We start from the raw sequence: 23,980 nt of genomic DNA on the forward strand, positions 1-23,980 counted from the left end.
TGTGCCCTAATACTAGCACACGTGTAGATGGTGTTGCTTTACTGCAAAGCTAATTAGTCAAGTCCACAGTAAAGTACATGTGTAGATGCACACAATGTGAGTTAACAGAGTTTGGCCCCTTGTATTAACCTGAATGTATGTACTGAGGTTACTTTGACTTACGAGGACTTGTTACACATATTTTACTTACCTCAACCATTGTCAAAGAAGTGATTCACTTTGGAACATCTTGAAGTGTTATGGCATGGCAGCAAAATTCATTAACATCATTAGGGTACAACTTGCACAGTTAAAGTAAATGCGTGCTTGAGTGAAAGGTTAGCACAGACACCAGTGTCAAACAAGGAATTATTCTTTCACTTCACCTGCTTGGCATTGCCCAGAGCTTGTTACAAGAAAAAGTATAGACAGGCATCCCATAGCTTAACAGCAGCACATTGGTAGATTTAGATTTTGCTAAATTAGTTCCTCTCAGTGAAAGCCTAGTCCACATACAACCAAAGACCAAAAGATTGTCCAGAATTGCAAAAAAAGTGGAGTTAATAATTAGTTATAATAAAGCAAATCTAGTGAGGACCCCCACCGTGCTCAACTGAAGCCATTCACAAGAAGAATGTTAGAGTTATGTCCATGGTGGCAATTGGCAGCAATGCACAAGGTGACAGAGATGTCCAAAAGGAAACAGCATCATAAATTGGCAAAGCATCAAAACAAAGATGTGGTCATCAAAAAACTAGATGGAATTTCAGATGGAATTTTTTCCACCTTAACATATGGATGTGAAAGTTGGAACGTGTCCAAGGTACAGACAGATGTCTAAATGCCTTCAGAAGTAAATGCCTCAGGATAGTGCTAGGTATTACATTGAATGAATTTGAGGTGTGTCTACATTGCAGTCACCATAGTTCAGTACATCGAAGCTGGCTATCTGCACGTGTATAGGAGCCCTAATCAAGCTGGTTTAAAGCTGGCCAGGGACCATGGTGTAGACAAACTTTGACGTGACCTGTTATCTCCAAGTTACACAGAAAAGGGGATGCAAATATCTGAGACTTCTTAAGAATGAAGCTAAAGTGTCTGTTATATGTTCCTCCAGCAAATGCTCAGTGAGAGGCATACATAAATGGGGCAAAAGAATCCTACTGTTGAGCAGTACTTGGAAAAGAATTTAACTACCTAAGGAATTTAAAGCATGGTGCAAACAAAAAAGAATGGCAGAACCTTATTTGTGACTTAAGTGAAGGATAAAAATTAAGTCTGTGAACATCTTACAGATAGGTAAGCAGAAGCTCCAAAGTATTAAAGGAAAGAATTCCTTTTCAGCTTAGTTAAAAAAAGGCCCAAGAATTGCTTATTTGTGTTAATCTTTCATGAACCCACTGCCATTTCTCAATTAATTCATTCACACTAAAATGACTGCTGTTCTGTTGGTTGAAAACAAAACAAAAAACCCAAAATGGACTTTTTTTTTATAAATGCCTTCACTAGCTCCTAATTTTCTACCTAGTGAGATACCAAAGTCTATGGTGTGAGAAATGGTGTGCCCCATGTAGAGTTCAGAGCAGGATTTGAGGACTTTGTGAATTAGAATGCAAAACTGCAACGTTGCTTCGGCCGGCACCCTTTTAAGAGTGACCATAGTACCTTTTCTCTGACATTCCTATCTTACATGAAATACTGCATAAGCCTGCTCTAACAAGGCTGCCCATGACACAGGGATTGCCTCAGGGATGCACACGCAACTAGAAGGACTGTCAAATATGCCAGTGAATGTTATCTACAACAGCATTTCTGCAAAAAATGCCGACCCTGGACTCAGGCATTTGCTTTGTGAAAGGGAAAACCATGCCCTAGTGTGTGGTGTTTTCACTGTTCCTGTGTGTTTTATAACACAGGGGTATGACTGAAAGGCAGCTAGTTAAAATTCCAGCAAAGTCAGTATTCCTCAGCAAGGGTAATGAAGTGATGCCGACTGCACCAGCTGAGAATTTGGCCCATTTAAGTATTAGTGATACATATGCCTCATTTAAAATCCCTTTGTCAGTTTTACTGAAAGAAATGCAAAAAGTTTTACTGACTGTGAAATGCAAATTTGCAACATTATGAGGACTGACTCAATAGAAAATAAACTTAACTGAAAATGTGTAGGGCCAGATCTTTTCCCTATTTAAAAATGCTATGCAATTCCCTAAAGTTGTATGAGGGATGTTTAAATTGATAGCATTTGACCTCTGGTATTTGGATTGCATAAGAATGATCCTTGCTTTAAGGCATAAAGAGATCCAGTGTTATATATGTGATAGCTGGACAGTTTGCCAGATTAGTAGCCACAGTAGATCTGCATTCACTGGATTCCTGTGATCTTGGGGTTATTTTGGCCTTACATTGCAGTGTCTCTGGTACAGTATTCCCCTTTCACTTAAACGGTTCTGTGCCCAGGGCACCAGCTGACACATTTGACTGCAGAGATAGCTACATTGCAGTGGAGGGTGAAAATGGTTTCCTGAGAGCAACATGCAAAGTGTACCAATTTCTTCTCTCCCCACTAGTTTCAGGACACTCTTTTTCTAAGGATTAGCAAGAGAAATCCAAGTCTGGGCTCCTTAGAAAAAGAGTTGGACTTGGATTTCTCTCTTTGCTTCCATATTCTCTGATCTTAAATTGATATGGTCTTAACAAGTTGCAATTTCTAAACTCCTCTGTAGTAAGAAGAGATGATAAATAAAAAACGAAAATGATCTTTCCAGTAAGGGCTGGACCCAGATGGACCTATCTGATTCTTTAGATTTTCTGACTACAGAAGCCCTACACAAGGAAGCTTAAGCAGAGAGGGGAAGCTGGCTTATATTGCCTCATTTAACAGGACCTCAACTTTGGACCTTGTTATAGCATCTTGGTCACCTGGCAAAATGAAATGTATACAGGACACAGGGGAACTGTGAAGAAATCCAGACCACAGAAAATAACCTAGAACTAAAACCAAATTATTTCAAGAAGGCAACATTCATCTTTTGGAACCAACCTACCTCCTGTGCAAACTTCAACCAAGTCCTCCTCCGACCTCAGATCCCTTCACTCAGAAATTGCCCTGAGACCTTTGTACATTATCACCTTTAGATGCATTTGGGAAAAAAAAACTCACGTTCCCTACCGCCAAGCAATATGACAAGGGAGATACTACTTCCTGGAATAAGTTTCTTTTTCTTCAAACTATGTGATGTCTTAGGACTTGGGTTTATAGTTGGTATATTTTTAGCCATATGTCTATTTTCAGCCAGATCCCCCTCACCTCCAAAAATGGGTGTATCACATCCTATTATATATATGGTTCATAGAGAGAGCTTGAGATTTTTTTGACAGGAGCCAGACTAGGTGCAATTAGATAAAGGGAGCTAGAACAAATGCAAATGACAATTATGCACAATAAACAAATAATAGTTACAATATTTTACCTCCTCCTCCTTATATATCATCTTTAACCTATAAATAGTTAAGGTTCAAACTTTTTTGGCTTTTCCAGTGCAATTCTGGTCATGTAGAATATCTTTCCCTAAGAATTTTTTCCTGACCCCATTCCATTTGAGTCTTAAATTTTCAAAGTTTTCCAAAACCATCAACCGTAAAATAAACATTCATAATGTCAAATAGGTATGAGAGCTTGCTTGATTTTCTGGTTTTTCCCTATTTATTAATGGTGTTTATTGTTACCATTTCTGTGCTAGCCTACGATATAGGATGGGCCACACACAGAAATCCTCTGACTCCCTCAGTAAGTATTGACAATTTCTGACATTCTGCTGGTTCCCTGTGAGAATGTCTCCTTGACCAGAATATCTGCCATAGGAGTTGCAAGCCAACAAGACAACAATTGCTCCAGAAGAAGAAAAATCCTACCCCTTTCAAGGGCCAGTGTAGAGATGCACAGTATAGTAATGGCATGTAGTCTGAAATGATATACATTCTTCAGGTTTCACACTGATTGGAGAGCAGGCTGGCAAGCTGGACAGTAGAAGCAAAATTATGGGGGGAGAAAAGTCTGGTAAAGATTTAAAAAATCAAATGGTAAATGATGATTTTTGCCTTCCAGGCCTAATTAATGCCACAGTGGCTGCATCTACACATGCGGCACACTGTGCAGTAACAACTACACAGTCATTTAGTACTAGTGTTACTGCATAGTACTGTCACTGCACGGTTTTTTCCTGATGCTGCTGCATTACTACTGTGCAGTAGTGTTGCACAAATTGCTAGTTTCATGCCCCTGGAGGCTTAATCCAAATACCTCATCGTGGTGTCCTGTGACCAGTGGGGTCCCCCAGGGCTCTGTCCTTGGACCCATACTGTTCAACATCTTCATTAATGATGTGGACACTGGAGTCAGAAGCGGACTGGCCAAGTTCGCCGATGACACCAAACTTTGGGGCAAAGCATCCACACCAGAAGACAGGCGGATGATCCAGGCTGACCTGGACAGGCTCAGCAAGGGGGCGGATGAGAATCTGGTGGTGTTCAACACCGATAAATGCAAGGTTCTCCACCTTGGGAAGAAAAACCCGCAGCATCCTTATAGGCTCGGCAGTACTATGTTGGTTAGCACTATGGAAGAAAGAGACTTGGGGGTCATCATTGACCACAAGATGAACATGAGCCTGCAATGCGATGCTGCGGCTAGTAAAGTGACCAAAACGCTGGCTTGCATCCATAGATGCTTCTCAAGCAAATCCCGAGACGTCATTCTCCCCCTGTACTCGGCCTTAGTGAGGCCGCAGCTGGAGTACTGCATCCAATTTTGGGCTCCACAATTCAAAAAGGATGTGGAGAAGCTTGAGAGAGTCCAGAGAAGAGCCACGCGCATGATCAGAGGTCAGGGAAGCAGACCCTACGATGACAGGCTGAGAGCCCTGGGGCTCTTTAGCCTGGAAAAGCGCAGGCTCAGGGGTGATCTGATGGCCACCTACAAGTTTAATCAGGGGTGACCACCAGTATCTAGGGGAACGTTTGTTCACCAGAGCACCCCAAGGGATGACGAGGACGAATGGTCACAAACTACTACAAGATCATTTCAGGCTGGACATAAGGAAGAATTTCTTTACTGTCCGAGCCCCCAAGGTCTGGAACAGCCTGCCACCGGAGGTGGTTCAAGCGCCTTCATTGAACACCTTCAGGATGAAACTGGATGCTTATCTTGCTGGGATCCTATGACCCCAGCTGACGTCCTGCCCTTTGGGCGGGGGGCTGGACTCGATGATCTTCCGAGGTCCCTTCCAGCCCTAATGCCTATGAAACCTATGAAACCTCAAGGAGGGAGTCACACATTCAGGCTAGGTCCATTATAAGTTTATTGATTGCGCAATCGATCAACAAAGGGGTTAAGTAACCCAAAGCAGAGTCGACCCCAGGGTACTGTCCGGGGGTCTTTTTATAGCTTATCTAGACAAAGAACCTTGCAACTATTGGTTGTCTTACGATTTCTACAAGCTTCTATTCAAGACGTCATAGTTTCCAAAGGTCATATCTAAGCTTCCACAGGATGTCAAAGTTCAAAGGTTGCTATGCTCAGCTTATTATGGGATATGTCGCACCTGCGTGTTTTGCACAGGGGTACTGCGGTAAACTTGGTGCCCTCTAGTAACCCCCTGTCTTCGTGTAACTCTAGGTCACTGTGCTAGTTCTAAGTGTTAAGCAGGCCTTAACCTATATGCAGAAGCTACTTGCAAGCCATACTGGATACAGAAGCATATTGCAAAAGTAAAGAATTATGTCTAAATCTAGGCTTTGTGTCTAACATCTAGCGTATTTGTACTACAGTAGCATTGCACCACAGTTGGTGCCCAGCAACACTACTGCATGGTAGCAACAAGCTATGGCATAATAGCTCATTGCTACTGTGCCATAGCTTCTCATGTAGACATGCCCAGTGAGCACATCTACACGTGCAATTAATGTGGATGAATAAACTCTAGAGCATATTGCTCCCAAGTTTATTTGTGCACAGCATATGGCGTCAGTCCAGGCTGACAGGAGACCAGCCCAGGGCTCCTCCAACCGGGCTCCATGTGCTGCAGGGGGTGGGCTGTCTGGGGTACAGGGTGTGGGGCAACTGGCTGAGGTGCAGGGTGCCTCAGCACAGGGGCTGCTTGCTGGCTAGCCCCATACTGAAGCACCCTGTGCCCCAGCCTGCCAGGGCAGGGACTACATGTGCACCACTGCACGGAAAAAAAACTCCGCAGCAATGTAGTACTTGTATTTTACAAGACTACCCCGCTGTGGAGTTGATTAGCTTTGTGTGCCCCAATAATGTGTACCCTCCATGTTTGTGAACTGAATGACACCCAAGTTAAAAAACTAATCTGACAGTGTTTGCTTCCCCACAGAGGGGCTGGCAGATCGTCCAAGCAGGGACAAGCCTGCGCCTGCCTTTATCTGTTTAGTTTATCTACTTTTCTCCCCACACCTCACTTATCTCATCACACCTCACTGCACCCTTCAAAAGATCGGGCAGCACCCCAGGGTACCGCAGCAACTGTGGTGAAGAATGACTGTTGCAGACACTCCCCTGACTTCTGTAAGCTGCCATGATCCCATCCCTAAGTGTGCTTCTCACTCCAGCAGCACGGCTGCTAAATGGAGAGATGCTGGAAGTGCATGAGGATGCACCCACTCTGGCAGCTAGGCCAGCTGCAGTCTGCTGAAGAAGTCCAGGCAGCTGAGCTGGGTAAGTATGAACAAGGCCTTAGACAAGCAGTAGCCTCCATTCAGGGCCTTGCAGCATGGTTTGCATTTGGGCAAGAAATCAATGGCACAGAGCCAATCCATTTGCTTAGCACGATTCATGTATTTACGCCAAATATATACATCGTCTTTACCTACATAACGGCACGAACAAAACGTCATGCAAGTAGCTCTGGGTGTTTTTGCAGAAGCCTTAAATGAGGTAATTGTGAGCTCTCCTCAGAAAGAACCCTCTTGCCTCTGTCTCCAGAGACCCACGATGACCCAGAGCAAAAATGCAGACTATCTTTGCTGGCTACTTATGTAAACTTTTTGTCCCAGTCTTCATCCTCTGAGTTTGAAAATGCAGGGGACCCCATCACCTCCATGCTCTGCTCTAGGCTGACCAGTCATGCTAAACAGATCCAGGCAACAGGATTTTCCTTTGCCTGCCGCTCTTTTTAGTATTCACAGAGCTTCATGCACTTATTGACTTTCACAAGGTCTGTTAGCACCTTTGCTTTCTAACCCCCTAATGACAAGCTATTAATGCCTTTTTCATAACCCTATTATTTCTATCAGGCACCACCTAGAAGACCCATCACGCTAAGTGCTATAAATACACACAGCAAAAGGTAGTTATCTGCCCCAGTCAACCTAAACAGATGAGACATAGAGGGTAGGAGGGGAATAGATGCACTAAGAGGGGAAGTGAATTACCAAGGTTCACAAATTCAATGGCAGATTTGAAATATAGACTTTGGGGTCTCCTGATTTCCAGTACAGTGGCATAACCCAAGTCCAAGGGAATGCTGTTCTTGACCACCAGCTCAGGCCTCTTTCCCAAGTTAGTACTAGCTGAGGCTCTTTTAAAAATTGCTTAAGAGAGATATCCAATCTATTGGCCCAAAAATAACAATGAGAGATAGAAAGGCAAGCTAGACTCGTCTAGACAATTCAGGAGTGATTCCCAGCGCTATCTTTCTTTCCCAATGCTTTTCCACTCAAATTTAAAATTACACATGGATCTTTCTTGTCTTAAAGATCACTTTCAGGGGCTTTTCTGTCCTTCTCCTGCAAGAGTCTTTGCATCATTAGAGTCAGGAGCAGCAGCCTTGAGCAAAATCTTATTTTTGAAGAGCATCCACACAACTGCTCTTGGTCTTTAGAAATGTATACTTTCCATTTATCATTCTGAAGGAACATCCTTGGAAAATGGCCCAGGGAGAGAGTCTGGTCCTTCTTCTAAGAAGGACCAGACTGGCATTCTTCTAAGAAGTCTTACCTGTTTCAGGAATAAAACATGCTGAGTCTTCAGAACAGTTATGGTTATGAATGCTTCAGAGCTATGTGGACAACTGCCTTTTTGCACTGTAGCCTTTCATGTCACCAGCCACCTACAAGTCTGTTTATTCATTACATACCGTGCTATAACTTGAGCAATAAATTACATCCCTTGGAGACGAGCCGCTAGGGCATCAAAATGTGTTTTGGAATGTGTGGAGATACGTGTCAAAACATGACCCTTGTTTCATTGTTCCTTCCATTAATGTTTGAACACTTCCCCTGGTTCCATGTAACTTCTTAAAGGCAGCACCTACCTACCTCCTATCCAATTTCTTATGTAACTACTGCCTTCCACACCACAAATATTTTCCCAAATGAAATGATTTATGCCACAGTTTCTAGGCGGAAGCCTTTCAGGGCTGTACTGGGCCAAAGCTCCAGGATTGCTTTCTTCATAACATGTGATTGGACAGAGAACAGAAAGACAATCACCTGGCAACCATTTCTTCAAAAGTATGAGAGCTCTAAAGTATTTAATATCACTTTATTATGACAGTGCTGCATTTGATCTCATGATTAGTATAGATGACTGCTCAGTGATATTTGGCAAATTCGTTAACCTCTCAGTCTCAGACTAACCGCACATAAAATGAGGATGATAATACTTATCTATCTCCTACAAGTGCCAGGAGGCTTAATTAACTTCTGATTTAAAGTACTTTGAGACCCTCCGTTGGAAAGTAGTACATAATTGCAAACATTGCTGGAAATGACTATCCTGTCTGGAAAGCCTGTGTTCGTTGTTTCATATTTCAGAGCCCAAAAACACCTAAACAGTTATTTACTTTTTAACAGGTTCTGTATATATAATGCCCCACCATGTGTCTGAGCTTCATGGTGGAATCCATGCACCCTCTCTGAAGCCCTACTCTGAGCAGGGTTTGTATTTTCCTTTTTGCAAGGAGATGTACAGACAAACAGCCACTCCATGCATCTGAGACAGAGTCAGACCCAGTACTGTGCCAGCACTGTCTTGTGGAAGTACACAGTCAGTATTAACATGACATTAAGAATGACTGATTTGTCCCAGTAGTCCAGCCTTGCCGTAACATTAGACAAAGTGCTACTGAGAAAAGAAGCTATGCTGAAAGCAGTCGAAATAAAGCCCTAGTATTGACTAAAAATCTATAGCCCTTAATAGACTAAAGACCTCAGATTATTACTATCAGTAAGTAGTAATTATTTTATGAGGGGGCTCTTCATTACGAAACCTCTAACAACGGTCAATATACTTTTCACTGCTCACCAACCCATTCTGTAGAGGAGAGCAGATTCAATGAAAATTCACATTAGGGCAATGTTAAGGAGGAAGGTAGTCAAGCCAAATGCTCTCTTCACAGCCTACCTAACTAGCTGCTGTACTGCTACATGCCCAAGAAGTCGCCTGGATACAATGCAAAAGACAACAGCTTGGGGCAGGAGTCAAGGAGCTGCATTATGCAGCACAACAGATGACAAATTACAGAAAAGTGAAGGTGGCAATAGTTGTCATGAAAGGTGCTGCAATTCCCTTGCACAGTCACAGAATCCGTGTCAGCCACTCAGTGCAGCACAGGTACTGGACCTGCTAGTGCTGCTTGGTGAAACTGGGGCTGAAGGAAACCTGCTTTGTAGAGCTGCCAGGACATTTGGAAATGGGATCCCAAGGGTACTGGTTTCTTGGCCCCTGCCACTACCCATTCTGTGCCTCTGCCAAATCTGTGGGTTTGGACAAATAATGCTTTGACTCCATGCATGGCTACATCGGAAAGGAGCGTAGGGTGCTGAGCATGAGGATAACTGACTGATGAGGGATGGGCAAACTGCATCAACTTCATCAATCTCTCATGGTCCTCAGCCACTTTCAAACCCTATCCAAAGGAGAGCAACATGGCTGCTTGGATCAGTAGCTGAGTTGTCCTGGTCACTGTGTTTTCTGGAGCAGACTGTATCATCTGTAGTGCCATGGGCACCACATCACTATTACTTATTAAAGACAATAGATGGAGATTCACAGTCGTACATCAGCAGGCACACCTTCATGCTCAAGAGTGGGGCAGCTGCAATTTTGGCTTAAGAGCTCAGTCTTGATTTAGGGGCAATTACCTAAGTGTGGTCATTGGGGTCCTGGCAAATCGGAAACGTGACCATGGTTTAGCAAAATATGGCCAGTCTGGCTGCAAAATCAAATGATTCTCATGGGAACAAGTTTTCATGGATTAGAGGGTAAAAAATATATCTGAAGAATAATTCTGGCCTTATGGGTATTCAAGTGACTTGTTAGGACCAAGGTTCATCTGAGACATTGTACATGGCAAATGCTATTATGGGTCTATCAGGCAGAAATTAATCTTTGTCTTCCTCTTCCCAAGCCTCCAAGCAGGAGATAGTTTTCATTTGTAAGCTTGATTTTCCCTATATAACAGAGAGCCGGGGGGCTCTCTCTTCCTTTAAGAGAAAGAGCAGCCTAGCCAGGGAGCACTACAGGCTAGGCAGCACACTACAGCTGCAGGTTGCCAGGACAACAGGCTAATGGGGTAATGAGCAGGCACTTGCGGGCGTTCAGCTGAGCGGATGTAGGCAGGGCCCTGGGAACATATAAACCCAAGGCTGGGGCTAGCAAGGAAGTTTCTCCCTGGTAGCCACAGGGGAAGGAGCTCCTACCCAGAAGAGCCACCCAGGGATGCTTTGCTGCCTGCAGGAACAGTGGGGCTCAGTGAGCTCACCAGGAGCCCAGGATGCTATATAAGTGCATGAAGGTTTATACTCCTAAAAGGCTGCTACATGTTGTTATTTATATTATAGCCCAGGGCCTTTATGTTGTATTTATACTGGAGGTTTGGGATGGGGCTGTAAGGAGTAGTTAAGGAGATCCCATTAGTGCCTCAGAGGCACACAACCACCCTAAGCCCTGCCAGGGGCAGGCTCAAGGCTCCAGCAAGTATTGAGCCTGTAGTGGGAGGACAGTGCAAGGCACAGCTACACAGGAACCAGGGGCCTGGACAGAAGAGACAAATGAGAGCTAGCACCTCAGAGCCAGGTCTGATTCATCGGGACCAGGCTAGAAGGCCTAGCTTGATTGAAGGGGCAGAGGCCGAGGAGGCTGAAGCCCTAACGGGGAACAACGTCCTTGTAACACCCATGAGGCATGGGTCGTTGTAAAGGGGAGATTTTGGAGCCATGCAATTAGCCCTTAAGACTTTGGGTGCTTGACTGGGCACAGTTGACTGTAGCGGCCCAGCCAAGGGCCTAGGGACTACTGAGGACCAGTAGGGTGCCAGGGACCCTAGCAGGGGTTCAGTGGAACCAGGGCTACGCAAAGGTCCATGGGCATCATCCTTGTTTATTATTATTCCATCAAGGCATGGCAGACCAGACAGGAAGGCGCCCGAGGGGCAGAGCAGGGCATGGTCACAGAGCCACCAGGAGGTGTCATGGCCACACCCTGAGAACAGAAGTTGGCAAGACTTGTACTGGGGATGGAAGTTGTCCCACAATCCCCCTCTGCTGGTGGCTTAGAGCCAACCAATGACACCAGCATGGCCAGCACACCCAGAAGATATGCTACATTAGGAATATATTAGACTCCAGTTCCAAGTTCTCTCTCCAGCCTTGGTCCTCTCCTTCTACCATTATTTCCTCCAGTCACCTGGCACCAGCCTCCTCCCTGCCCTTTCATATTTTTTTCACTAATGCAAGAACCTTTCTTATGCAGTTCCTGTGAAAAAGCTTCCCTGTCTCTAAAGTACAACCACTAGCTATCCCTTTACAAAGCTCATCTTAAAACATGTCACTTCTCCTTTTAATAGGCTTCCTAATTCCCATCTAGTCTTACTTATTACTAGGTGTGTGCTATGTGAAAAAGCTATACAAAGCAGTTGTAACAACCTTGCAAAATCATATGCTTTTCATTTGCAAAGAAAAATCCTTAGCCTGGTGGCTTAACCTTACGCAGTGTTTACCCTGACAATCATTTGGACTCTTAATCTTAGCAACAATGGCTATCAGCTTGAAATTCAATAAACCTGCCTGGAATCTCAATCCTTTGGACAGACAAGTTTAATAAAAAATGGTTTAGCCATTTTGACATACGTTATTGATATAAATAGAGGCTGACATGATCTCTGGTAAACTCACTCCAGTATGCTTTCCCATTGATGCTAATTCTCACCAAGACTTAATAACCCTTTGATGCTGAAAGCTGGAAAACCTTACCCTTGTCAAGTAAGCAGATGCCGATCTCACATTTGGAATAATATTGTAGCCCGATCTGATATAAGCCAATGACATATTATGCACCTAAAGAAACTACTGCTTAAAAATTAGGTTGCTAGGGAACTTGATGCATCCAAAACTTCCAGTTTTGACAAGAAACTATTTTGTCTTCATTGAACACACGTAACCTGGCATGGTTCAGAGATGTATGTAGCTGTGCCCCATATGATCATGAACACCTGCTTAAATGCATTGCAACTTGCACTAAAGTTTTATCCATGTTATTGTTTTGTTCATCTTCAGCATTGAATTATCACTTGTACCTTAAGAAAACTAGGTATGAAGATCTAGTGGCCCATCTCAGTGGAATGTGCGATATGATAAGACGCCGATCTCGGTGGTAATATTTTACAAGGCTTAGCTGGAGGGCCTTTAAATGTCAGCTAAGAACAATCACCACACTGCTCTGCTGTCCACATCTTTTAATAGGTCCATTTAACTAGACCCTCAGGAATTCATAGCTGAATCAATTAAAAGTACCTGAACAAAGTGGTGCATCTTGCATTTTTCTCTCATGTGGCCAGGTGCTTGCTTAAGTACATTTCTTCACAGAATGATTGCCCACCATTAAGAATGACCTCCCTCTGGCTTCCAGGACTGTCATCCTAGGGGCATGAGTTTCAGTGAGGAGACTTTCAGTGAGTCAGAGATAGGAAGGCAGCCCTTACTGTAACCCAGGCTTAGGACTTGCTTTACAGTAAGAAGCAAAACTAGAATTTCACCCGGCGACAAGCAGCAGGAGCTCTTGTCAGCTCACCTTAGCAGATGGGGCCGCGGCATTCCAGTCACATGCTGCAGTGGTCCAACTTAGGCATTACTGAGATGTGCATGGCTAAGGTGAGAACTGTATGTAATTGCATAAGGACAGTCACTTTGCAGAAAATGCTGGTTTGGTGATGAACAAAACAGCTCATATTTGACTGGTAAGAAGGTCCAGATTGTGATAACTGGGCAGACACTGCCAGCTGAAGGAACACTTATAGATTTCATCAGGTCCTCCAGGTACTTCTCCCTGCCAATGAACACATCAGCTCCAGGTTGCCTGAGGGTGAGATGCAGTTGGCTGTTATTTCATACAGACCCATGTCTACCAGACCTCGAGGAGCCAGGACATAGTAGGTCTGCTGACAAGGAGACAAAGAGCTGGCTGTCATCAGCATGCTCAGGATGCTGCAACCTATAGCACCTCACAAGCTGATCTAGCAATTTCCCATAGGCAATAAGGAGAAGAGGCGACAGGCCTAAGAGCAGTTGAAGAGAAAGAGAAGATACCCACCCCCGGGAATGACCAGAAAGGAATAAGCAAAACCACGCTACGGGTGTCCCATCTAGTGCAGCTCGTCTCAGCACGTTTGTGACCGACTGCATTAAAGGCTGTTGAACAAGTGAGAATCTCTCTGTCAGAGTCTCTGTCCCTTGCCGTGATGAAATTTGCTCCAAAGAGCATTAAGACATTCCATGTTTCAGAAGAGGGACAGTCCGTTGGCACTTTCTAAATTACCTTTCTCAGTAATGAGCAGTGGGGGGAAAGCTGAGAGCTAACTGGATGAGACAGTCATTCTTAGAGTTAATTTCTTGGTGCTTTGACACTAACTTGTCTTAGGGTTTTGAACAAGTTGCTCTCTCTAGAGAGCAGACGGACAGTCTCTTTCAGAACAGAGTGCAGCATATATGTCGTTCGAACATAATGTGAACAGAATCCGATGTTGAGAATACAGCAAGGTACGCTCGTATCAAATATTCACAAGGAAAAAGGGCATCTATTGTTCTAGAGCATCTGGAAGAGAATTGCTTTTCCATGCAGCTGGGGATATTCAAGGTCACCAATAAGCCTAACGAGAAGTCTGAAAACGCAGTCTCTTCAGTGGTAAAAAGTAAACAAAGAATTAGCAATGCCAGCCACTCCTGCAGTATGATTTTTTTCACTGACAAATGTACCAAAAAATTAAGGTGAAAGCTGTACTTAACCTGGTTCGTATGTACCTTATGGCATAATGACCATAAAAATCAACTCAAACAGTGTTGTGTAGTGTTTACAGTCCCACATAAATGGATTTTATAGTGGGAGCATGGCTGAGACACAATCCAGAATCTGAGTTTTTGCTGCACATGATATCTTGGGAGCTATTACAATTACCACCAGTGGGGATCCAGCTTCCAGAAATCAGCATTTAAGCAGATCTGTATTCCACAGTTCAATGTGAATGCACTGGGCCAGGAGTTGATAAAAGGGAAAACTTAAACTATTCCACTCTAGGGAAAGCTACAAACCTTGAAGTTCTTACAGAACCATCTCAATCCCACTTTAATTTCCTCTTGTAAAGGGCTTCCAAGTATCATAAGCTCTTCCAAATGTTATAAGCTCCAAATGAAAAACAGTTCAGACCCATTAAAGGGTTGTGTTTACATGATTTGATTTCTAGGTTGTTACATCTCTTAGGAATCATAAGAGGTAATCCTGAAATTCACTCATATTTTCACCAAGTTGAGGAAGCACTTGGCATCACCTGATGTGATAGCACGTCCTAGCATCCTGAGCACAGACCTAGAGGCAAGAGAAACGTTACTGCTTCTTCTAGACTCACTTTGTGGCTTAGGAAAGGCATTTAATTTCTCAGTCTCCATTGCCTCATAGAACAAGGATGATAATAATTAAAGAGGAAGTGTGAGGGTTCATTAATTAATGCTGGGTAAACTTCTGATTTTCTTTGCACTGGCAATACAATAATATGAGATCACGTTTTCAAAAAACAGGAGCCTGGATGTCTTCAAAATGATAACGACCTCCAAATTTGCTCCACGCGCTATTTTTATTCTTATAATTGCTTTATTATTATTGATTTTCTGCCACCTCTGACACAAGCGCTGTGAAAGTAACTGTCTTTCATCTTACCAATTGTTGAGCCTGTAGATTAACCACATCTTAGTTATGCGTCTGATTTTCCCCCCATTGTTTTCACTTGAAGTGATTGTGTCACTCAAGAGTCTCCGCTCAGATTTCCTTGCCACAGGCCCATCTCAATGCTCTCTGACACGATATTGAGATGTCACTGTCTGTGTGACTGATGAAGGTTTCAAGACAGATTCCCATCTCGGTTACAACAGTGCAAACTCAGAGTAATTCCAGTGAAACCAGGAGCCACTCTAGAGTTACACTGAGATCTAAACCTGGCACATCATCATTAATTTGGAAGGGACTCTCAAAGCTGCCGCGTGCTGTAACACTCACGTTCGGTTTTTATAATTCTGACAATGTCCTGTATCCGCACAGGCTGAGGTGAACTACTCCAGCACAAGAGCGCTTTATTGCTGCCCTGATAAAGGGATTTCTCGGCTGATGTGCTAATATTTGCATCTCCCTCCTTCAGTGAATTACTTTGTCAAGAGGATTAAGACAGAAGTATGACTTATTCTCAGTATGATACAATTTGAATCACCTCTTAATGGCAAATGGTGCATGTCAATGAGTCAGCTTGGCTGTATCTGTAGGTATGTTGCATTGCCTTAGATGATGATGAGATAGCTGTAAAATTTTTAATGAATTTTAATCTCCACACATGGTGAAGAAGCTGGACAGAAAAACCTCACGTTGTTCAGAGGAAGGGAAATATGCTAAAGAACCCGGCTCTATAGTATAGAGTCTCTTAAAACTGGTTTCTTGGAGTCTGTGCTTCTGTTTACTGGACTGCTTTAATGCAATCTGAAATAACACTTTTGTCAATTTGCCCTCGTCCCATTAAAAATATAATGAAACATTTTAGATAATGCCACCCGCTGTTTAGGCACCACAGGGCTAGAAATCTTCAGGGACAATGTGTGATGTAAGCTGTACATACATTTCTAGCAATGATGTACATGAAAATCCAGTGATGGATAAAATACGGATCGTCCCTGTTTAATGACGACGATGAAAACTAGCACTTCCACAGACGCAGCTACCCAGCCTGCTGTGGAAATACTACCTAATGAATCATCAAACCCCGCTAGTGTGTTACATCGCATTACATTACGTTGCATTACAGGATTGCAAAGGATGTTTGTCGTCATTTTGAGGAGATCCATCCAGAACTTTTCTTTCCTCTTCTCAGCTCTCCTTCCACCCCACCTATAAGAACCTGAGGCGCGTTTAAACCTGGAGCATCATCTTTCATTTGGAAGGGACTCTCAAAGTGGCCACGTGCCGTAATATTCGCTTTAGATTGTTAGGAACCAAGGATCATCAAATTCAATCCCTTTGCTACTGATTGTTATAATCCCTGGATGGATGTCTCCTTTTGGGACACCGGTGGCAAGGTGCTGAGAAGGGATCAGAGGGGAGAAATCAAAGAATCATAGAAGTAGGCCTAGAAGGGACCTCCAGGGGGTCTAGTCCAGCATTTCTCAAACCATGGGTCACGACCCAAAAGTGGGTTGCAAGAATATATGAAAGGTTTACAAACAAACTTTAAAAATGGATCTTCCTTTAAAGAGGAAAAACACGGGAAACTTGTGAGTTTTCCCTCACAGGCTGACAGAGGTCCAGCTTGCAAGGGGCTGCTTGGGGACCCCTGGCCCCACACAGCATTTACACATGGGTCCCGGTACAAAAAAGGCTGAGAACCACTGATCTAGTCCAACCTCCACCTGAGGCAGGATCAGCCCTATCCAAACCATCCCGTGCAGTCCATAATCTAAACTCTGAACAAGAGGACCATCAACCCTGACAGAGCACAGACCTGACACCCAGCGTCCTGCCCCTATGAAACACTGTCAACACAGGCTGCAGAGGTCCTGGGTGGAGGGCCACCCCCACCCCCTAGTTAGGCAAAACCCCCACAGTCCCTACCCATCCCACCACAGAGTAAAATACTTTCCTGACCCCAAATCTGGCTACCGGGGGACCCCCGTCCCTGACCGGTGTCAGGGGCAGCTCTCAAGACTACCCATACCTTCTTTGGTCCGCAGTCCCAGCCCCACGAACGCCCCCAGCTACCAGCAGCCTTCGGGGTGGGCAAACCAGGGCCCCACACCTTAGGGGTCCCAAAAATGTTGCCACAAATATCCGCCTTGCTTACAGACCCTCAAAATTAAGCCTCGACGCATTACGACCCGCCGAGTCCCTAAACCACATCACGAGGTGTGTCTATTCGTGTGTCAGTCGCACGCAAAGGTCCCCATTTGGAGATTTCCCCCCAGATCTCCTCCTGACTCTAAAACTTGCCGCGGAGCCCGCGTGTCTCTAGTTCAGAGCCCCCCCATCATCTTAACTACGCCTTGAAAGGGCGGCTGTGGTGCAAGGACAGCGGGGAGGCGCTGCTCGCCGGCCCCACATGACTGTGGGCGCTGCGGGGACGCCGGACCCCGGTGGAGGGGCGGGAGCGCAGCCAGGTGCGCTGCGGGCAGGGAGGGAGCGAGGGAGCCGGGCCGGGCCGGGCCGGGCCGGGATGCCCGCGGGGCAGGCGGGGCGGCAGCACGGACCCTCCCCCGGGGCCGGGCGGAGCGCGGGGCGGGGTCCGGGGCAGGCAGTGGGGCTGCGGGCGGCCGGGCTCACAAGCGCGGCGGCTGCGGAGCGAGCAGTGGCGGCGGCGGCGGCGGCTCCTGCATGCGCGGGGCAGGTAGGCGGCGGTGCGGGGCTGTGGGGCGGGCCGGGCCGGGCCGGGGCTGGGCTGCACCTGCTGGTGCCCGCGGGCCCGGGGGTGCTGCGCCCGCTGACGGGCCGCGCGCGTGTCGCCCGTGCAGAGCCTGCAGCGTGATCGGGAGCCCGGGCAGGGCGGCCAGCATGCGGCCCCGCGATGTCTGAGGCTGGCGGGGGCAGCGCCGCGACCAGTCCGCGTCCCGGGAGCGCGGCCACAGGAATGATTGCTGCGTGGGGCGCCTTCTTCTGTGTGTACCTGGTGGGGACCGTCGGCAGCCGCCCGGCGGCCACGCTGCCCGGCTCGGACCCGGAGGACAGGAGCACCCGCAAGCCCACGGGTAAGAGGGAGGATGCTCGGGGCGGTGCGGGGCCAGATCTCTCCTGCACCCTCAGGCTGCGCTTGGCAGGTGCTGGGCGCCCCGGCGAGCTTGCTTCCCCCCCCGCCCCCCACCCCTCCAACTGGGAAGGGTGACGCTTTCCTCGCTGGGGCTGCAAGGGACCTCGCACATCTCCCCCATGCACTCGGGCAGCAAAGCCCGGCGCCTGCGCCGCTTTCGGGAGGCAAAGCCCACTGTCCACTTGAAATGTTCCGGGATGTAGGTGGTTTTCTGAGACGAAAAGAAAGGCAAAAATGTAGAAATCTTGGTTCCAAAAATATATATATATATATATATATATATATATATGTATGTTTTGTAATCTCTCAGCCGGTCTAATAAGAGGTATCATTTTGGAGCCGTGCATTGTAGATTCTTTGCATTCCCAGAGGTTTCCAAGACTTTCACTTGACAGCCGGCACCTCTGGATTGCTGCTCAAGCGCGCGGCGCGATAAAGGCCAGCCAAAGATAAAGGGGAACGTATGCCGGTTCTTGGTAGGGTGATGGGAGGGCAGATCGTATAAACCAGTGCTCATCTGTATGGATGGAGCGCAGCACACAGTAAATCCCAGGTTAGTCATAAATGTAAGCACCTTTCGGACCACAAGCAAGGGGTAAAGTGTTCTGTTGATCATTTAGACTCCGAAGTCAGAACTGAAACTTTAGCTTCAAATACGAGTTAGATCCACAGTGCAGCCCTGTGCTTGAGATTGCTCTGTTCTGGACTCGGGAGGACGTTTGTTTATTTGGTAGAGTTTGTCCTGCAGTTGTTTTTTTTTCCCGCTTATCCGGGCTAGAATGACCCAGTGAGAATAGATTTAGAATTGAGCTCACTTTCTTAGAGGACTTTTTGTTACATCTCTGCAGTCACATACATACAACATGTATCAACAGATTTGGTTCATGGCACAGCTTGTACGTGGAGTTTGCAACAGCAGAGAGATTTGCTTATCCAGATTGCAGACACACATTTGAAATCCAGACTGAATGAGAGGCAAGCATTTGTGTGTGTATGGATGCTTCTTAGAACTATGATACCCCTTGTTTTATCCCAATTTTTTTAAGAGGAGGTTTTGAAGAGGATGTACTGGATTGCGAACGTGTTGAAAGGGAGGAAATATTTATGGGAATCTACTAACTTCTCCTGCCTTGAATGAAAATGTTTCTATCATGAGTAAGGAAAGATAAGGTACATGACAAAAACTGGTTTAAAAACAGAGAGACTGTTTAAAGTTGGTGTCTCTCTGATATGCCTCAGCTGCTACCTGAGTCTGTTTATTTTTTCAAAGCTCTTTAATGGAAGGTCGCCTCTCCTGCTTCACTCTTTTTTAAGGTTCCTTGCACCAAACAAAAAGTTCCCATTGTTCAGGAAAGGGTTGAGGCATGTTTGCCAAAAAAGTGACAGGGGAAAAAAATGTGCTTCGTGGAGGCTAGGGGTGGGGGCACTCTGTCTACCCCCCCCCCCCCCCCCCGCTTTTGGTTACGGCCATAAATCACACGTGGGGTTGGTTTTGTTTTTGAGAAAGTACTAATAAAACACCAGATTCTTAGTGTAACTTGTTTGGCTCATTTTTCACAGCCAAAAGAATTGATTTATAGTGCAGCATCACAGCTACTTTGTCAAAGCAGATGAGTTTGGGGTTTGCAAAGGAAACAAGAAAAGCGTGCGCTAGTAAGCTGAGCAAGGGGGTTGCTGAATTTCAGTGGCAGCATTTTTCTTCCTATTTTAGGCCAAAAATATACAGGGTTGGCTTTTATGCGCAAAATTCTGCTCTTCGTAACCCCAGGATAAATCTGGAAAGTCTCCACTAGCTTCGTTGGAAGCCCCCTGGAGTTGAGCATCTGCAGATTATAAATTTGGGGGCCACAGCAGTATTATAATGAAGCAGTGTTGCTCCGTCCTGTAAGGCAGAATGAGTGCTGAAATTGTTGAGATGACATTTGAAATACAACAAATAGTGTACACCCAAGTCTTTCAGGGTTTTTCTAGGAGAGAAGTGGTTAAAAAGAATGGTCCTAGGGCGATGCATCTCCCAGGGACGTAACCAAAATTTCCAAATTTTCTGTGGAAAGTCTACATACGCGTTCTATTTTTACCATATTGGCTCTTCAAAGTAATGGCACGTTTCTGATCCCACTGAAGCTGGTGCCAACGTTCCCATATGCGTGAGCAGGATTTGACCTGATCTAAGTGCTTCTGTTCCACTAATGCACAGCATATTTGTAAGTGTTTCTCTGTCAGTTGCAGCAGTTCAGAGTTTTCCCTCTGTAAGAAAAGAGATTTCACACACGCGCACTTTTGATGTGCACAGTGTTACTGAAACAGCCCCGAAGGCTATAAAACCAGATTGATTTTTGGTAGAACATGCACATGTGGAAAGCCACTCAAATGAAGAGGATCTGAAATATGCCTAGCAAAACTTTTTGGTTGGCTTGTCACAGTGTCCCGTTGTCCAGTCGGTTGTGGGCAAGGGGCGAGGTTTGAATGCGCAGGGCACTGTTGAGGAAAAGATTGTGCAAAAGAAACTGTATAAAGAATATAAACATTTGGAGCCAAGTAAAAGCACATTTTACTTTTCAATCTTTAAATTGAATGGTAAAAAGCAAATTCTTTCTCCTAGGCAAATGGGCCATGGGGTATTGGCTCATTACTGAGGGTTGTTGTTCACTAGCTTTTGCATTTACAGTCTAAGGCCTTATTTTCCATAAAGGGGCTTGGAAGGATTTTTCCCTAGTGATCTAATTCTCCACACGGGGCTGTGAAGGCTATAACAGCTACTGCTTTGTGCCTATACTCAGCTACATAAAACACACATTGAAGGGAGGCATTCTCGAGGTATGTGTATGTTTGCTAATATGAATACTAGCTATTAGTGGAGGTGGAAGGGGTGCAAGTTTTAACATCTCCACAGGGAGGTGTTCTGCTCTTGGCAGGAAGGAGGCAGATGGCGGGGCTGTTGCTGAATAGAATCCAAACTGAAAACACTAGGGGCCTCATCTGGGCTGAGTTTCTCTTCTCCTTTTCTCGGGGCTGCTGCAGGAAGAACAATGTCAAATTTTTTTATGAATGAAAGTAGAGAGGCAAGGCAGAATTGAATGTGTACGTCATTCACTGGCTATGACAGAGATGATTAGGGAGGTCAGTGAACTCCTTTGCTGCCTTGAGCATGCGGTCACTCTATTCAGCAGCCACAGAATAGACATCAATATAAAAAAGCCCTTCCAATTTGCATTAGTATTCAGATAAAGATATTACTTCGTACGATTGGTGAATGTCAAGTAACGCTAGTTGTGTTCTTGGAGAGCCGGCAGATAGAAGTAGCAGCATTTCACTTTAACAAAAAACAAAACAAAACGAAAAACAAAACTTCTGATCGCAGTCTTACCTTAATTGTCCCATCTGTGTCTTCCCCTTTCTCTCGTGTATGTATGCACACATCCTATTTAAAAAAGGGAATTTCCTTCTGTATTAGGGAAGTAACCTAACTAGCAGCTAAAGCTAGAGATCACAAAGGTTTATTGAGAGAAAGTAGATAATGAGCACTTAAAAAAAAAAAAAATCAGATCTGCTAGTGGTCTGACAACTGGAGTTTAGTTTGGGAGAACTCTTGCATGTGATCCGTGTCTGCCCAGGAGCTCGGGAAATTACTGTACTGCTTTAAGGAGGCAACTTGCCAAGCCAGGAAAAAAACCGTACTGTTTTGGTTTTAACTTAACATTAATATTTGAGTATTAATTGGCTCCTGCAACATTTTTACTTTGCAGTCCTGGTGGCATGCTTATTTAGATACTCTACAAGCGGCTGATGGCTATCCTGTTCTTCTTTTAGTCTCCCCTGTGCTGGACTAGCTGGGGCTACATAATGTAGAATATAATTATCTGTGTCATTTTGTTTGCTGTTTCCCATGTTCAGAAGTCCACCAGGACATTTTTTTATTATAGTTGAGTGAAATTTAATTGGCAGTCGTCATTGCTGCACTAATGTTCGAGAAAGGGTGTGCAAAACTTGAAGACCGTGTAAACCTGTGCCACTAGTAAAATAATGTCGCTTTCTACTTTGTAGTGACCACTTAAAAAAAGGTTTTGATGCATTGCTCATACCTGCGTGTTATAATCGCGTTGCTTAAACTAAATGAATCTGTGAATTCCTTTAGTAGTAACAATTTTAAAAAATAGCCGATGAAATGTATACATTGAGACTAGTATATTTCACCGAACCGTAAATTAACAAGGTGTTAGTACGAGATGCTGAGTTATGGCTGTTTTGTGCCATATCCTTTAACGAGCGAGTAGGAAACTAGGGACTCTGTTCCAATTTGGAGATTCAGTTTGTTAACAGACTTGATGCTGGACTTGTAAACATGACTGTCTCCATTTAAGTTTACTAGACTTGTATATAAATAGGACAAGACTGTGTTTAAACCTGAGGGGATTTTTTTTTTAATAATCTCCACTAGCAAATAGTAAATGCAGACCACAAAGGCTTGAAGAGAACCTAAATTGATAAACTGCAGAGGGAAGTGGCAATCTGCAAATTTAATTAGTGAAGTTGAAATGAAATTCTCGGACAGTAATGTTTGTTTTCATGGCTCCTGCTCATAAATCTTTGCCCTAATTCAGGAAGGCATCTCTGTTCGAGAAGGGCACTTCAGCATGTGCTCAGCTGTAAGCGTATGCTTAAGCATTTCCTTGAACAGTCTGTTCTCTTTATGGTCCCAATCTGATCCATACCAGGGTGGAACTTTTGTTGAATTAAGAAAGACTTTGCACAGGCTGCCGGACAGAGTCTTTCGGCTCAATCTGTAGAAGCAGAACCTCGGCATCAAGTTTTACAGTGGAAAACGCTGTATTCTTGCCCTTCGTACAACACTGTTTCATTTATCTGCTGCTTCAGGCACAGAACCTGAAACACGCAAAATTGCCCCACTTTGATTTCAGCTTCCAACAATTGAAAACGTCCCTATCATCTTTTTAAAGTTACAGAATCACTTTCATGGTAGAGGGTATGTAGTAAACTGGGAAATAGAACTGAAGATGTTAACTGGACAATAATTGGGTAAGATCTGGGCATGGCCCACTTGCTACATAGTCTTTCTCTAATCCTATTGTACAGTGTCTAATAGTATTTAGGACTTAAAAAATCCCAGAGTCTTCAAAATGTAGAGTAAAGTTGCAGACGTATTGTAGTTAGCTCTTGGCACCTTCTAACTTACATGGATTAAAACTAGTAGAAATTTTCCACATTCAGCAATTTGGATGAAGTAGGTCATTGGAATTTCATCCCCAAAACCAAAAATTTCCCAAAACTTTTCAACCAGTTCTAGTCACGAGTGATCCCACTTCATTCAGTAGAGTTAAACTAGCCTGAAACCAGGCTGAGAGTAGAGTCAGACTGCAGATCTCTTGGGGGCAAAAATCTGGGCAAAGTAACCTGGTCCTTGGCTTCCTCATACAAAGCTTTCAAAGACTTGTACGGGCACTTAATTTTTTGCATATGAGTAGTCCCCACTGAAGTCAGGCCTTTACAGTTTCAGAATCCAGTATACTTACTTATTAATATAATATGAATACTTTGATTCTTTTCAGTGCTTCCTACTGAGCAGGTAACTAATGTTGCCACAGAATATTTAATCCTGGAAAAAATCACTGCCATAAAATGGGATAAAAAATTACCAA

General features: G+C 44.7%; 1 protein-coding gene across 4 annotated transcripts in view; it reads left to right on the plus strand.

The window, feature by feature from the left end:
• The first annotated feature begins 17,819 nt into the window (after positions 1–17,819).
• FGFR3 (fibroblast growth factor receptor 3) overlaps positions 17,820–23,980 on the plus strand; it is an 84,931-nt gene continuing 78,770 nt past the window's right edge. For all 4 annotated transcript variants that reach the window (XM_059721481.1, XM_059721482.1, XM_059721483.1 and 1 more), the window contains exons 1-2: positions 17,820–17,906; positions 18,031–18,264. In XM_059721481.1, the coding sequence (XP_059577464.1) occupies positions 18,084–18,264 (181 nt within the window). In that variant the 5' untranslated portion in view covers positions 17,820–17,906; positions 18,031–18,083. The remainder of the gene's footprint in view (positions 17,907–18,030; positions 18,265–23,980) is intronic.

This window comes from Alligator mississippiensis, chromosome 2 (genome assembly GCF_030867095.1).
Source record: "Alligator mississippiensis isolate rAllMis1 chromosome 2, rAllMis1, whole genome shotgun sequence".
Classification (NCBI taxonomy): domain Eukaryota; kingdom Metazoa; phylum Chordata; order Crocodylia; family Alligatoridae; genus Alligator; species Alligator mississippiensis.